The sequence below is a fragment of the Dicentrarchus labrax genome, unplaced genomic scaffold (assembly GCF_905237075.1).
Source record: "Dicentrarchus labrax unplaced genomic scaffold, dlabrax2021, whole genome shotgun sequence".
NCBI classification, from domain to species: domain Eukaryota; kingdom Metazoa; phylum Chordata; class Actinopteri; family Moronidae; genus Dicentrarchus; species Dicentrarchus labrax.
In genome coordinates this window covers 18007713-18021862 of record NW_026136719.1, presented here as the reverse complement: position 1 = coordinate 18021862, position 14150 = coordinate 18007713, and the positions used below count along the sequence as shown (strand labels likewise).

The window sequence follows — 14150 nt, the reverse complement described above, 5'->3', positions numbered from 1 at the left end:
CTAATTTAACCCAAGTTTAATGTCAGCTAAGAAAATATTACATGACTCAACAGTTCTCCAGTTCCTTGGTTATGATGTAATGATGACTGATTGCTTGCTATGTGTTTGTCAACAGGGAGCTAGGCATTGAGGCTGGAGTGACTGTGGCACCGTACCCTTCAGGGCACCTGCACTCCCACCTGCCCCACTACCACCCTCCCCCCAGACTGCACCATTTCCCCATCCCCTTCATGGTGAGAGAAACCCTCAGCACACATGCATACATTAGCATAAATGAGAAAGAATCACTTTTATATGAAGTCTGGCTTAGATTAATGGTGTTGGCCCCTTATTTATAACATTAGTTATTTCAAGGATGGTTTGGTGAACCACATGAATAATGTATTAGCAATTAATAGGAGCTCATCAGGCATTTCAAGTGCACACTCAACAAATCCACAAGCCTTGAGACAGATCCTGGGCAAATATAGTCGACGGTTTCCTGATGTTATTGCTTTTTTCCTTGGTCACCCTCAAACATCCCAACATTAGTTGTCTTTTACAATCAGTTCTCCTCTGTAGCATCGACGAAAGTGCACATAAAGTCAGACTGCTGTTTTCCAAATGTTTTGAGTACATCCCACTCAGAATTAGGGGGTAGGAAAGTAGAACCAAAGGATATGAAGTGAACAGTCTCTGCAGAGTTCATTAGCTTTAATTTGTATCCATCTATGACCTTCATCATTACATATTTGCCATGTTAACACATTCAGAGGCCCATCTGATTTGTTTTTAAAATAAATTATCTTTCTTACACTCAAGTTAGCTTTTAACTGCCACCAGCACCTGAAAACCTAAAGATTTGAATGTGACAAAATGTCAGTTAAACAGGGTATAGTTAAACCTGAAGCAGATATGATCTATAATTATATAATAACTATGTATCAAATGACAGTCGTGACAATGTGAAAGATTAATGATGATAAACCTACAGAATCTGCAGCGGCCCCTTAGCTTCACGTTGCTTTACGGCTTTAGTTGTACAGCTTTAGCTTTAGCTCACAACTTTACCATTTTGGTTCAGTCTCACAGCTCTGATAGCGTGGTTTTCAGCCGCAGCAGGAAGCTTTTTTAAGAGAATAATCTCTAAAAACCCACTGTTAACTACCTGCTCAGCACCAAACGGCAACTGAGTAGCTGGTAAACATAGTGGAGTAAAGAGCCTGATATTTCCATCAGGAGTTGCTAGAGACCAAAACAAAAACGTATATACAGTTAGCGTACCTGATAGAGCTGATGTCCCAAGTGCCAAGGCTAGAAGATGTATCCCTCTCTATAGAACCAACTAATTCCAGGCACTGCCAGTCATCCAGTTTCCCCAATACCTGTACAAAAACAGTGATAGGATTGTGCAAAGCCTAATGACTCAGCCACTAATAGAATACATTATATTGAACACTCTTAAAAAGAATAACTCTTAAGAATCTTAAAACCTTGTCAAATAAAATAAGGTCTTTATTAAATGATGTATAGGAGCCCTTGGATTTTGGAAGGATTAAGTGCAATAATCTATGAATTAATGCTGCGATTATTCTAAGAAAATGTTTCACAAAAATGTAAACAGTTTTTGTGTCATTGTTTTCTTTCATCTCTCACAGCACGCTGGCATATCTGAAGTGACCTACCCACACATTCGGTACATCTCATCTAGAATGACTGGCTTTGGAAGAACCTATGAGGTGAGAGCTGTTTGTTTGTTTTGTTTTTTTAATTCACAGTTGCCAAATTTGTTTTTAGTCTCAGGCCAACTTGAGGAAATTCATTACCTCAACTTTATAATTAATTAATAACTTACTAATTGCTTGACTTATCACCACATGACTGATCACTATTTTCATACTCTAATAATGAGTTTATTTGTATTCAAAATACACAGTTTGATAAACACAGCTATCATAGAGAAAGGAGAAAGCAGGATATAATGCTATAGTAGAAGTGTATACAAGTTATTGGACCGAAATATTCCACACACAGTGCAGTGTTTGTTATCACAGAGCTGTCAAACAACCAATATTAAATGTTTTGTAACATTGCATGACTAAGCACTTACAGTTCTATCGTGTTCTATCTGATACAGCAATTTTTATAGACTATTTTAACAGGATAAATCCATGACAGGTAATTGATAATACAAAGCTATATACCGTGATATCTATGACTCCACTCCTTTTTGTTATTGTTGTTTTGTTTTATTTGTTGTGTGTTATCCCCCAATAAAAGTGTAAACGTGCATTAAAAATATCCTAAATTAAGGTCCACTCTCTAGCTTTTTCCAGAACGTTCAACCACATCTCTGTTTTTTTTTTCTCAGGTTAACATTTAGTTGAACTCAAGGCTGGCAGAGCAGATCGTCCATTAATCATATTGTTGGTGGTTTGATCCGTGAGCTCTGGGGAGCATTGACTTTTTCATAAACAACTCTAACTCAGTGAGTCACTGGGTTCAACCACTAAATTAGTGGGGATTATTGGATGACAAGAAAAGCTTTAGGCGCTGAAACCTTGTGTCCAGGTGTGCTGCCGTTTCGTGCCAAATTGCGCATGTGTCTGTTATTCTCTAAGCAGTTTGTTTACACTACTTCCATTCAGGACCTGCTGCATTTAGAGGAAAGATTGGGGACTGTGAACCGAGGAGCCTCTCAGGGAACCATAGAGAGGTGCACTTACCCACACAAGTACAAAAAGGTGAGGACTCGTGAGTCTGTGTGAGTGTGTGTAGCAATGTATATATTCTTTATTGGCTTGTGTAGATGCTGTATATAGTTGTGCATGTCTGTTACAGTTTATTCTGGGACAGAGTGCACAGTGGTCTTTTGTGCTCATTTTAAACGTCTGATGTTTTGCCAACATTTAGCAAAATACTGTAGTGTGTGAGATTGCAGCTGTGAAGACATTGTTGGGGAAAAGTTTCCATAGAGGTTTCCAAATGTATCTAAATAAGCAATCTAACACCCTGCCACCCAATACAGAAGGTGTTGGAGAGAGACATTGACCAACAGTTAACCCCTGAAGCTTGGGCATCTATTGGGAAAAATATGCACGCAACCCCAGAATCGGTGAGAAATAATGAACAAATCAATTTGGAAACATGTCTCTGCTCACATGTACAGTAGATGTTAGTATTAGTCTTGGGGGGCCAGGGAATTCGGCTCTAGAATAACTTTGATTTGGATAAATGTGTTTAGCTTAGAGACGAGAGATAGAAAGTTTTTTTCTGTTTTCAGGACAAAATGACCATTCTCTCTGTCCCCTAAAGGATTTAATGTTTTGTTGAAGTGTTTGTATTAAACATAGTTACTGCTTCATAGATAAGATTATATTTTTTTATACAAATGTAATATGTATTGGTAATGTTACTGCAGTGTTTTAGTTGAGCAGTTTAATGTGTTTAACAGAAAGTAGATTAATAGGATAATTAACCATATGTAATGATACTGCTGAGGCAGCTTTACTGATCGATGCTGCTTATCAAAAGTCATTTTTCCAAATGTTTCCCACAAACAGAGAAAGCTGCATGGTAAGCAAGACGAAGATGAGGGGGCAGACGAAGACACAGAAGAAAAATGCACCATCTGTCTGTCAATACTGGAGGAAGGGGAGGACGTCAGGTAAATGGCTCCCCTCCTGGGTCTTTGCGCCATTTGTTGCTCGCAGTTTTGAGTGTGTTCAATTATGCTTTCAGGGGTGTGTATGTGGGATGGCAGGTGTAGTTGTTTCATTTTGCCACCGTCTCTCGAGATATATATATTTTTAAAAACCCAAAGGTATAGTAATCAACAGAAAACCCTAGAGTGCCTTAAAATTACCGGCCTCATGGAACTGCTTTTTGGCACTGATTCAGGTTTTTTTAAGAGGATTTTCTGCCCTCTGTTGGTATAAAAGGAAGTGATGAATGTATGTCACACTCTATTTTTACCTTGTTTGTTTTGAACAATTGAGGTTTTTACCATTTTTGATAAATTATTTGCAGTCATCACGTATTTAAATTATTTTGAGTATAAATAACTGTAAACTGTAACATATGTATAACATATATAATATATATGTGTGTATAAAAGTATAAAAGTTGTAACACATGTCATATTCAGGACACGTTTTATATGAAAAGCATTTTTAAAGAATAAGGTTGGTGATATTCTGTTTTATTGACCCTGTCTGCGGCCCCAAGCTATTTGTTCTTACTAAAGATGAAAATCTTATGAAATGGGTTACAAATATACTAAGGTTGGATTTAATTCCAGCCTGTGGTCCTTTTGCTGCTGCAAATGAGCAATAGTGTTTTTGTTGGGGACTATTTTCAACCGTGGAGCACTGATGACGGTTGCAGTGTATGGGGGATAGGTTGAAATAAACGTCCATCTTAATGATAATGAAGTAACATGTCACCCAGTGAAATGGTGGAGCTTGTTGATTTGTTTTTAACAGTTTTTGGGACAACAATGGAGATCTGTGGCACGGAGGACTGAGCAACATCAGGCTCTGGCTGCAAAGATACTGATCTGTTATCTTCTATATTGAGGATCTATTCATTGTTGTTTTTGGTGTTTGCATTTTGGATTTGATGTCTGTAGGAAAAATCTAGAATATCACCAGACTTATCCTTTAAACAAATAAAAGGGCTAACCAGGTTGTACATCATGGTGACAAAACACAACAAATAAAGAGCAGAAAGAGAGTAGAAGTAAACCAAGAGAAGAGCTGGACCACACTGTGTCCTGCTGATCATAAAATTGAGGTGATAACAGAGTTCCTCTTGATAATGGATGTGACTTAAAGGCTCTTGCTCTGTCTCTTCTTCCTCCGTTTCCCCACCAGACGCCTACCATGTATGCACCTCTTCCATCAGCTGTGTGTGGATCAGTGGCTCCTCACCAATAAGAAGTGCCCCATCTGCAGAGTGGACATTGAGGCGCAGTTGTCTGCTGAGAGTTGATGCTGTTTTTCTAACACCCCCCTTTTGTTGAAAATTTATTTTGAGATCATATTAATTTTCTCTTCAGTACCGCAGTCAACCAAAGATGGCATGAATTACCTGCGCCGCTCTACTACGAGAAAATAAAAAAACATCTGACAAAAAAGCATTGAGCCTAGAGTGCCAGCTATCACATATTACTACAACAGCTAGAATTCTCCATTAAGGGTTTAAGATTTTATTGTATTTATAAAGCTTTTATGTAGCTTTTGATTGTTTCCTCAAGTGTCATTTTTGTTTCGTTTCTCTGCATGTTTCCTTGCAATGCATTTCTTTGCACATATAACGTGGGCTTAACACGGCCTAACAACTTGCAGGTGAGGATAGCTGCTCTAGTAAAGATGCATTTCTGTAAACCTAATGCCTTGCTTTACTAGAATAGAATGTCAGCCTCCAGTTTAAAAAACAACATTGCAGGATTCATTTTTACCAATCATTGTATTGATTAGTTTATGTTTAGAAGATGTGGAATTGTTAGTGAAAGATGTTTTTTAAGTAAATCGAGACATTCCTAACTAGGGAAATATGTTAACAGATCAGCTGCTGTATTAGTGCACACCCAGTATTTCTAGAGTGGAAATAAACTCCAATGTTCACCTCACTCCCAGAATATGCACATGCTTTGCTACGATGACACCTCCCTCCAGCAACTTCATTTGACTAAAACACCGTTATCACCGTAATCTGATGTATTTTAGAAAACCAGAAAAAGAATGTCACCTCCCTCTCTTGACTGTTCTTTCTAAACTGAACGATTGTTGGGATCTGCTGTGAAGCTATTATTTTATTTTATTTTATTTTTTTCATTTTGTTGTTGGGGTTCCTCCCAGCAGACGGGCCTGTGATGGTTAACTAGGTCTCTGTAAGATGATCTCAGGTCTACATGTGTGTAAGGAATTTCACATGAGCCTACGACCTGGGATCATTTTGTCAATTTGATACTGGCAGTGGCGGTTGACTTTAATTTCCTGTGTGTGTGTGTGTGTGTGTGTGTGTGTGTGTGCGCTCGTGTGTGTGTGCGCTCGTGTGTGTGTGTGCGCTCGTGTGTGTGTGTGTGTGTGTGTGTGTGTGCGCTCGTGTGTGTGTGTGTGTGTGTGTGTGTGTGTGTGTGTGTGTGTGTGTGTGTGTGTGTGTGTGTGTGTGTGTTCGTTCAGAGGGAAATACACAGCTCAATTTGGGATAAATATTTACTGTTTGTTCTCACACTTCCAACCATTTTATCCACCCTCCCTTTTGTCTCTCTGTAGTTGAGCAGCAGCGTCCATTTTGGCTGCTGCAGAAAGAAAAACACTAATACTGTTGACTAATTCACTCGCATAGACTTGCACAAGAGAGAAAAAGGTAGGAGAGTAGTAGTGAATATGACAGTGCACTGAGGCCATGTATTTCCACTCTGATGAATATTAAAAAAGGAGAAAAAAAAAGATATTTTGAATGGAGTGTTGAAATGCAGTACTTAAAGCAGGTATCCATGCATTCATTGACTTAAAGGCACCAGGATCATATTCTGTGGGATTTATATTAGTTTTAAAAAATAATATTAATAAACTTGGATAACTCTTAATTGAGTCTGTTCCTTGGTGTCCTCTTTACAAACCAGATGCTTGACTGAATGTTTTGTCACTTAATGAAATGTCATTGAGAACATTGTCTGTCTTTGAATCTGCATCAATTCAAATACTGAATATAGATTTTAAAGATATTTGTATCATCTTTAGGGAAACAAGCTTGAACCTGTAAGTGCTGAAAATAGTCTAAACTGATGCTGCCAATATTAAATGCAATATTGTTTTTAAGAGTTACCCTGGGTAGAAAATAATTCACGATTTTGAAGGATATATACTGTTGCACTCTTTGCAATAATGTCTCCTGAGTTGTATATTGTTTATATATATTATTTTATTTTGAAAGGATAATTGATTGGGCAGCAATATTTAATATATAAATGCAATTGCCATAAAAACAACCTGGAAGAACTGATAAAGGGGTAAATTCCTCTTTCAATGCATGTTTTCATCACCACGGTCAGTTGTTTTTTTGTTGTCAAGTTGCTAATTATGAAAAATACTTACTACAATAAATATAATGTATATTATATGGTATGGTAGTCTTCCGCATCCATACCTTAGATCAAAGAGAAACAATAATAAAAGTAATAAATAGGAATGTCTGCCTGTGGATTTTAAGATCAAACTAAACCTGAAGTTTAAAACATTGTAGTTGAAACACAGGAGCATGTGCAGTATCTATTGCAGCCACAAGGTGGACATAAAAAGAACAAGAGTTTGTCAGTGGAGCATAAAAAGAAGAGCTGCACCAAATCAAGTCTTGGTGCAAAGATGTGACAATGAGCTACAAAAGAGTAAAGTTTGTTTATTAGATCTGTGAAACAATCTGTGATGTGCTGCCCTCAACCATCAGAGCATATTGTGTTCTTTAATCTGAAAAAGTTTCTGGTAGCAGCAGCTGATACTGAACATACAGCTATAATTTAGTGATGTTTAGGGAATAAAAATGTATCTTCTATATGTTAAGTTGAACGTAACTGGAAAGATTTAGGATTAGCTTCAAGTCTGAGTAGAGAGGAGATGTTAGAGACTGGGAAATGTGAGCAAAAATGTGTCTGCATAGCCTCAGATCAAACTTATGCTCTTATGCGTCACTACACAGCTGGAGGATTCACCTACACAACAAATAATGCAACAGTAGTGGCACCCATCGTTGGTGCACTGCAGCAGGTGAACAGCAAGAGCAAATGAACACTCTGTGCCCGACTACTGTGTTATGTCAGTGCACTCTGGAAATGATTTATAGTGGCCTTCAAAGGTACATTTGAAAGAATTTGGAACAGAAGCTCAGGGAGGAAATAAACCTGTTGTAGGTTTCTCTACAGGTGCTCACTCAAGATTAATAATCCAAAGGACTGTTGCTAATAACATTAATCATAGCTCATGACAGTGTGACAGCCATTAGTTCATTTAATTATTCACACCTGTGCTTGTCCTACTGTGGCATGTAAAAAAGCCTTCCATGAAAAAAAGCCTATTGTGTTCATTGGAAATAAAATGCGTAAAATGACGGATGTCACATAGAGCTTGATAAAAATAAATTCTGACCCCATTATTGAAAAAGATAATGGTGAGGATAGTTCCCATAATTACTACTGAACACATTTTCCCATAATTTGAGGGATTTAGTCACATGAAATGCAGTTTACAGGAAACAATTTCAATTTACACATACAGTAGTATGTATGTAGTACTATGTAGTATGTAGTACTGATAGAGTGGAAATATCCCCTAGAAAAAGGTTTTTCAGATCAATCATGTAGGGAAACTATATATTTGAACAGTTAAATTAATTTATTACATGTGGGGGGAAAAGCAAAAAGTGATTATTTAGAAGGATTTGGTCAAAATGTGTTGGATTAACTTGAACTAATGATCTCAATATTTCTAAAATCTATGCCTGCAGTGCTACCAGCATGTGAATATGGTAATAAACATAAACATCAGTGATCATTGTTCTCAGATAATAAAAACTAAACAAGGCAGTTAAATATACAATATTACATGCTTTATTAAAATCTACTGTTTTTTTTTTTTATTGCACAAGGATGTTTTCAACCATCCAAGATCAAGCTATATTTGATGATGCAGAAGATCTATGACAGAAGTCCCAGCAGTTTTCACTGACTCTAGAATAATGTGGTTATTTGATAAACAAAAACAAAAAAATTAAGATTAGGAATGTGTAAGTAATGCAACAGCAGTGCAAAAAAATTTCTGAAACAGTCAAGCGGAAGCAAAAGGAATTCTTTGTAGTGCCACGGAAAAATGTCAACAAATTTCTGTCACCTAAAACGCTTCGACAAAACAAAAATCCATTCACCCTATAGTCTGTGAGAACCATTATTAACTATCTGTTAAAGCAGCCCTGTGAGTATCAAAAGCAGAAAGAATAATAAAATACTAAGATCCTTCAGAGAAAATACAAAACAATTAATTTAAATCCTAACCAACAACAGGCGTACTCCTAAATATGAACACATATACAGAATCAGATCTAAAATGCCTGTTTTATCATTTCATGTAAACAAATCGTTCTCAGTAACTCTGCTTATTGCTAGCTTGGCAACCTGTCTTTTATAGACTTGATTTACTGGCTGTGGCATGAACGAGTGAAGATGTCTGTGTCCAAGGTAGTACCTGTACCAATAAAGTGCTAATACACCACAGACAGCATGCTCAGGTTACAGTATATGTGGCCCCTACTCTGTGTCGAAAATATACTGGTGTGATAGAATAACAAAAACAACAACAAAAAAAATACAGATGAAGGTGGTTTTCCAGGTGATTCACCACTTGACCGCTTTGCCCTTTGAATGATATTTTTGCAGGTGTGGAACAGATCTATTAAAACTCATATTGCTTTGGTAGTTTAAAATCATTAAAAAATCACAGTGTGATGATTTACTGAAACTCCAGTCCTTGTAAGTAGTTACAGTTTTGCACCAAAATAAATATTCCTGGTAAAGCAGCAGTCCAGTCAGTTTTGACACTGAGACGACCGCCTCTGATTCAGCAATCAAAACTTCATCTAAAAAACGAGAAATCACAGCCTGGTCCCACAGATTAAGCATACTTCATTTCAACGCTTCAAAATGTTTGAGCTCAAATCCTCTGCAAGATATAAATGACAGTAAGGAGAACACAGAAAGCTATAAATACAATAAATAGTTTTGTTCAGTACTCGAAGGGACTGTGGAGGAAAACAGACCCCGAAGTCAAACAGTCTTCTCGTCTTTAAAGCCTCATTTCAAGCCTGACGGTCTTTTGGTCTGGCGGTGTAACCGAGAGTTACGTTCATTTACTACGAAGGCAGTAGTGGAGGAAGTGTAAGTTTCTCTCCTCAAGCAATCTCAGTGTTTCTCTCTCTGACTGTAAGCTCCATCCCGTCCTTTGAGAGGGTCAGCAGGGACGCAGCAGGCTCTCCTACTCATGCTGTAAACCGGTAGCTCCTAGATCTTGGTGACGTAGTTGTTGGGGAAAAGTCCCTGCTTTCCACGAAGTCGTCCTGTCCACCACCCGGAGGCATCTAACCAATAGACATGACCAGGTTAGTGTCACATTTCAAGCTCACAACATCTGAGACTGAGATCTTAACAAAAAACAGGACAAAAAGCCAGGTGTGCAAATGTCGTCTCGTCCTGCGCTTACCCTCTTTGATGATGTCGATAACGTCGTCAGCGTTGAAGCTGAGCTCATCTGTGTCCTGAGCATCGTAGGCGTACAAAGCTTTGCACTGGGGCACCTGGGGTTTGGGTTTGGGTGCAGGTTTGGGTCGTCCTCCTCCTGGTGGAGGTCTGCTGGCTGATGGTCTGTGGGCTCTGAGACATTAAAAGAAAAAAAAAAAAGAGGGAAAAGACACGACTATCAACATCTGCAGGAGGTTGCTAACAGTACATGATAGTTCACTGTGCTGCAGTGGCTGTGAAGTTAAGTCACAAGAAAGTGAGGTGTTTTTATGGGATCTTTAACAAAGTACATCCCAGGAATATGTGTCCATGTATAACCACCATTTTGTGTTATGTGATTTTAGATTTTAGATTTAAAAACAGGTGTTTTTTTAATTTTCATCTGACAGCAACTATAAATCCTCCTGGTTAAAGGTGTGTCAAATTATGGGAGCGTAAAGAAATACTTGTTTGTGTAATGCGCTTAATGCTTCCTCATTCATTTCATTTTCACATTATGCAGTTGTTCACAAAACAGCCACAAGATGGTGATTGAGTACACACTTTCACAAATGAACCGAGACTAAGAAATGTTTGAATTCCATGAAGCCTTTCAGAGCAGAGCGTGATCCAGAGTGAGTGTTATTATTCTGTATACTGGCTGTATTCATTTACCCTGTATGTATACTGTATATTCTCTCTTCAATTTATTTTTTAGACACAATGCCAAATGTAATGGTAAACTGAGACAGCTGAACTCTACTGCTCAACTAACTGAGGATCAGTCAGTCAGCAGTAAGCAGACAATGGTTACTTTATACAGAGTGAAAATATGTCTTCCTTCCAGTGAGGTATGTGTACATGAAAGCAACTTTCATCCCCAATGGTCCTTTAATAAAAAATAAAAAACAGAAGAGGTGCACAGCAGGGATTCTTTTACTACAAAAATTCTTTCAAGAATCTTTCATTAGAGAAATGAAAGATCTATCATATTAAGATGAACTGTAAAGAATTCCCATTTGATACCAAAGAAACTGAGCAGCAGCAGAAAATGAGATATTAGTTGCAGACTACAGTTGGCCTCTTTTTAGCGAGTTTGAACTTTGCAGTCAAAAACCAAAATGTACAAGAGAAGAAGCATCAAAATGTCTTGCTGAAAAGCTTTTCTAGTCCCGATCCACCACCCAGAACACGGCAAACACTCCAACTCACATTCCTCCATTTGAAGTTGGCCGTCTGTCTCCATTACTACAAAAGAATAAATCATCCAAATTATGCCAAATTACAGAAACACAACCGTGTGTATTAGTGTGTCAATGGTACCTGTGGGCATGTGACCTGAGACACTGTACCATACTGCCCTATAATCTTATCACATTCAGCAGCTGTTTACTATATTGTTAACTAACATACAATGTAGAAAGAAATAAACATATCAAATATAAATGATCTTCAAGTATTTATACAGAGTAGACACAAGAATGAAAATACTTAAAATGGGAGTCTGAAGTAACCTAATCCCATTTTTAAAAACACTGCTACAATGTTAATCATATTAAGCTGAATGAGAATTAGAAGCAGCTAATAATCTCACACTAAGTAGATTAATATGTGAGTCATAGTTGTGCAATAGTTTACTGTAATAGAAAATAGAAAAGGGGGTCTGGTCTTCTGAGAAAATGACAGTTCTGGTGCAGAAAAACCTCACATCACTGCACATTTTTTGTTGTCTTTGGTAGTGTGACACTGAGATTTGCATTTACAAAGACACTCTGGTGGATAAGATATGAAACTTGACAAAAAGGCCAAATCACCCTCAGATTATAACAGAACCACAAAACTACTGAATATGTCAGAGGGAGACGTCTGCAAAGTCATGACATTAGGAGGAGTTGTCCCATGATGAAACTAACAGGGATATGTTAGACCTATACAGTATGAAGGGTTGACAAATGTGACTGCATCCAGTTTAATGTTTGTACAGTAACAGTACAGTTCTTCATTTTTTTTTGTTTTGCCTTTATTGTGTTTGTGCTGGTTTCTCACCCTGCGGCTCCTTGATCAGGGACTCTCAGACAGTCCAGGTTGGGCTGCGGCCGGCTGCCGCCTCGCTCCTTCAGCTGGTTGATGTTGCTGGGCAGGAAGGGGCGTGTGCCGTTGCCGGATGAGGGATGCCTCTGGCTGTGATGCTGTGAGTTCCTCTGATTGGCTACGTGGTTGGTGTTTTTAATGCCACCGTTCTGGTGAGCAACTGTGAAAAAAAGAAAAATAAAGATGAGTTCGAACAGTCCACATGGATGTAAGAAAAGCCTGTTCTGATCCTGTGTGATGGTGGATGGAAACACTGTACCTGGAGGTCCAGGTGCAGCCCGTGAAGGGATGTTCTGGTGAGTTCTGGACACATTGGAGCGAATCTGAGTGAAGCTCTTCCTGGTTGGGCCTGAGGATGAGATTTTCAGCCATTTAGATTGACAACACATAGAGTAAAGGAGAAAAGAAAGAAAGTCTTAGCTGAAAGAAATTAAGAGAAAAGGGGATAAGCTGGATCTGAATGTGTACACTTCAGAGATGGGATCAAGTCACAAGTAAATGTCATTTTCAATGTTAACCTCATTGACATAAAACCAACAGATTAACAGTTTGTGCCAATTTAAAATAATGAAAATCATGAATGCTTTTCATGCCTTCATTTGGATAGTGACAGCTTGACGATAAGACAGCTTGAAGATGTCGTCAAATTCATGACTCCATCATGTGACTTGAGTCCACACCTCTGGTATACTGTATGTTATCACAGCTCATAGAGAGAACGGGTCATTTATGTTCTTTGGGTCTGTTAATACTCACGTGTATTCTTGGGAAGCCCAGGGCCAACGCTGACCTGCAGAGATTTGCTTGAAGGCTTCAGTACAGGCATGTCTCCCTGACTCTGGACAAACAGGACCTGCCGGGTGCCGCCCCCACTCAAGAAGCCCCAGTTCTCCTTCTTCAGCTTTAGCTCCAGTCTGAGGGACAGGAATTAATAAAATTATAAAGTTACATTCTCTTTAAATAGCCCCTGTGAGTTCATTAGGACATTATTTGAGCTGTATGATCCTGTGTTTGTGAAAAGTAGATTTATTGGCCAGTTTTTTTTTATGTTTGTGCTGCTGAATCTATTATTTATCTTCAATAAATTATTAAAGACATTATTAAGTCTCAAATATATTTAAGAGGTGCAGATCAAACAAATATAAAAGAAGTAATTTCCTACAGCAATATGTTACATTACTGACTGTGGTTGATTTATTTATTGTTTGGAACACCAACTTTGGTCATGGATTAGTTTTTGTGTGCATACTTACGTGTTACTAAACTTGAGTGGTAGCTTCCTCTGGGTCTTCTCCTCAAACCTGCGGGCCAGTAAGCTGATGAACTCCGTCTTAAATACACACTCCAGCAGGCTGTCGTACTCCTGCTCGTGCAGGATCATGAAATCATCCTGCATTGTACTGAAAAACAAGAACATAACAGTTACTGAGATGCTCACGTGTGATTTAAAGTCCTCGTATCAGCTGTGATATGAAACTAATCGTACCAAGAGAACAATACATTCACAGGATTTCTATTATATTGTAAAGACACTCTGCCCTTTCACCGTTCTGCTTTGATGGAAGTTAAGATGGAGACTCAGAATCATCTTTCACATTTGCATAGAAACAGAGAGGGGCCTCACAAAGCAGCTCACATCTGAAGAGGGAAGACAGCTTGTGCCCGTAACCCACACAAGGATACTTTGTTCCTCCCAGTGAAGTGGAGTTTTTCTCTGATGAGCTTTTTACAACTCCTGCTTTCGCTCATTGCACCACCTGGTCCGTATTACCCCACTGACTCAAAAGCCACATGCTCGCACCAACGGTTCTGT

General features: G+C 38.4%; 2 protein-coding genes across 6 annotated transcripts in view; one reads left to right on the top strand and one right to left on the bottom strand.

Annotated features, from left to right (window-relative positions):
• rnf111 (ring finger protein 111) overlaps positions 1–6812 on the top strand; it is a 28319-nt gene extending 21507 nt beyond the window's left edge. For 3 of the 4 annotated variants that reach the window (XM_051378509.1, XM_051378507.1, XM_051378508.1), the window contains exons 10-15: positions 116–233; positions 1638–1718; positions 2628–2723; positions 3008–3094; positions 3543–3646; positions 4854–6812. In XM_051378509.1, coding sequence (XP_051234469.1) covers positions 116–233; positions 1638–1718; positions 2628–2723; positions 3008–3094; positions 3543–3646; positions 4854–4971 — 604 coding nt within the window. In that variant the 3' untranslated portion in view covers positions 4972–6812. The remainder of the gene's footprint in view (positions 1–115; positions 234–1637; positions 1719–2627; positions 2724–3007; positions 3095–3542; positions 3647–4853) is intronic. The other variant, XM_051378510.1, reaches the window with a different exon arrangement.
• Positions 6813–8564: 1752 nt separating this feature from the next.
• Positions 8565–14150, bottom strand: part of myo1ea (myosin IEa) — a 47764-nt gene continuing 42178 nt past the window's right edge. Inside the window, exons 23-29 of one of the 2 annotated variants that reach the window (XM_051378505.1) lie at positions 13591–13737; positions 13094–13251; positions 12597–12686; positions 12293–12497; positions 11459–11494; positions 10230–10399; positions 8565–10107 (exon numbers count right to left, since the gene is read on the bottom strand). In XM_051378505.1, the coding sequence (XP_051234465.1) occupies positions 10031–10107; positions 10230–10399; positions 11459–11494; positions 12293–12497; positions 12597–12686; positions 13094–13251; positions 13591–13737 (883 nt within the window). In that variant the 3' untranslated portion in view covers positions 8565–10030. The remainder of the gene's footprint in view (positions 10108–10229; positions 10400–11458; positions 11495–12292; positions 12498–12596; positions 12687–13093; positions 13252–13590; positions 13738–14150) is intronic. The other variant, XM_051378506.1, reaches the window with a different exon arrangement.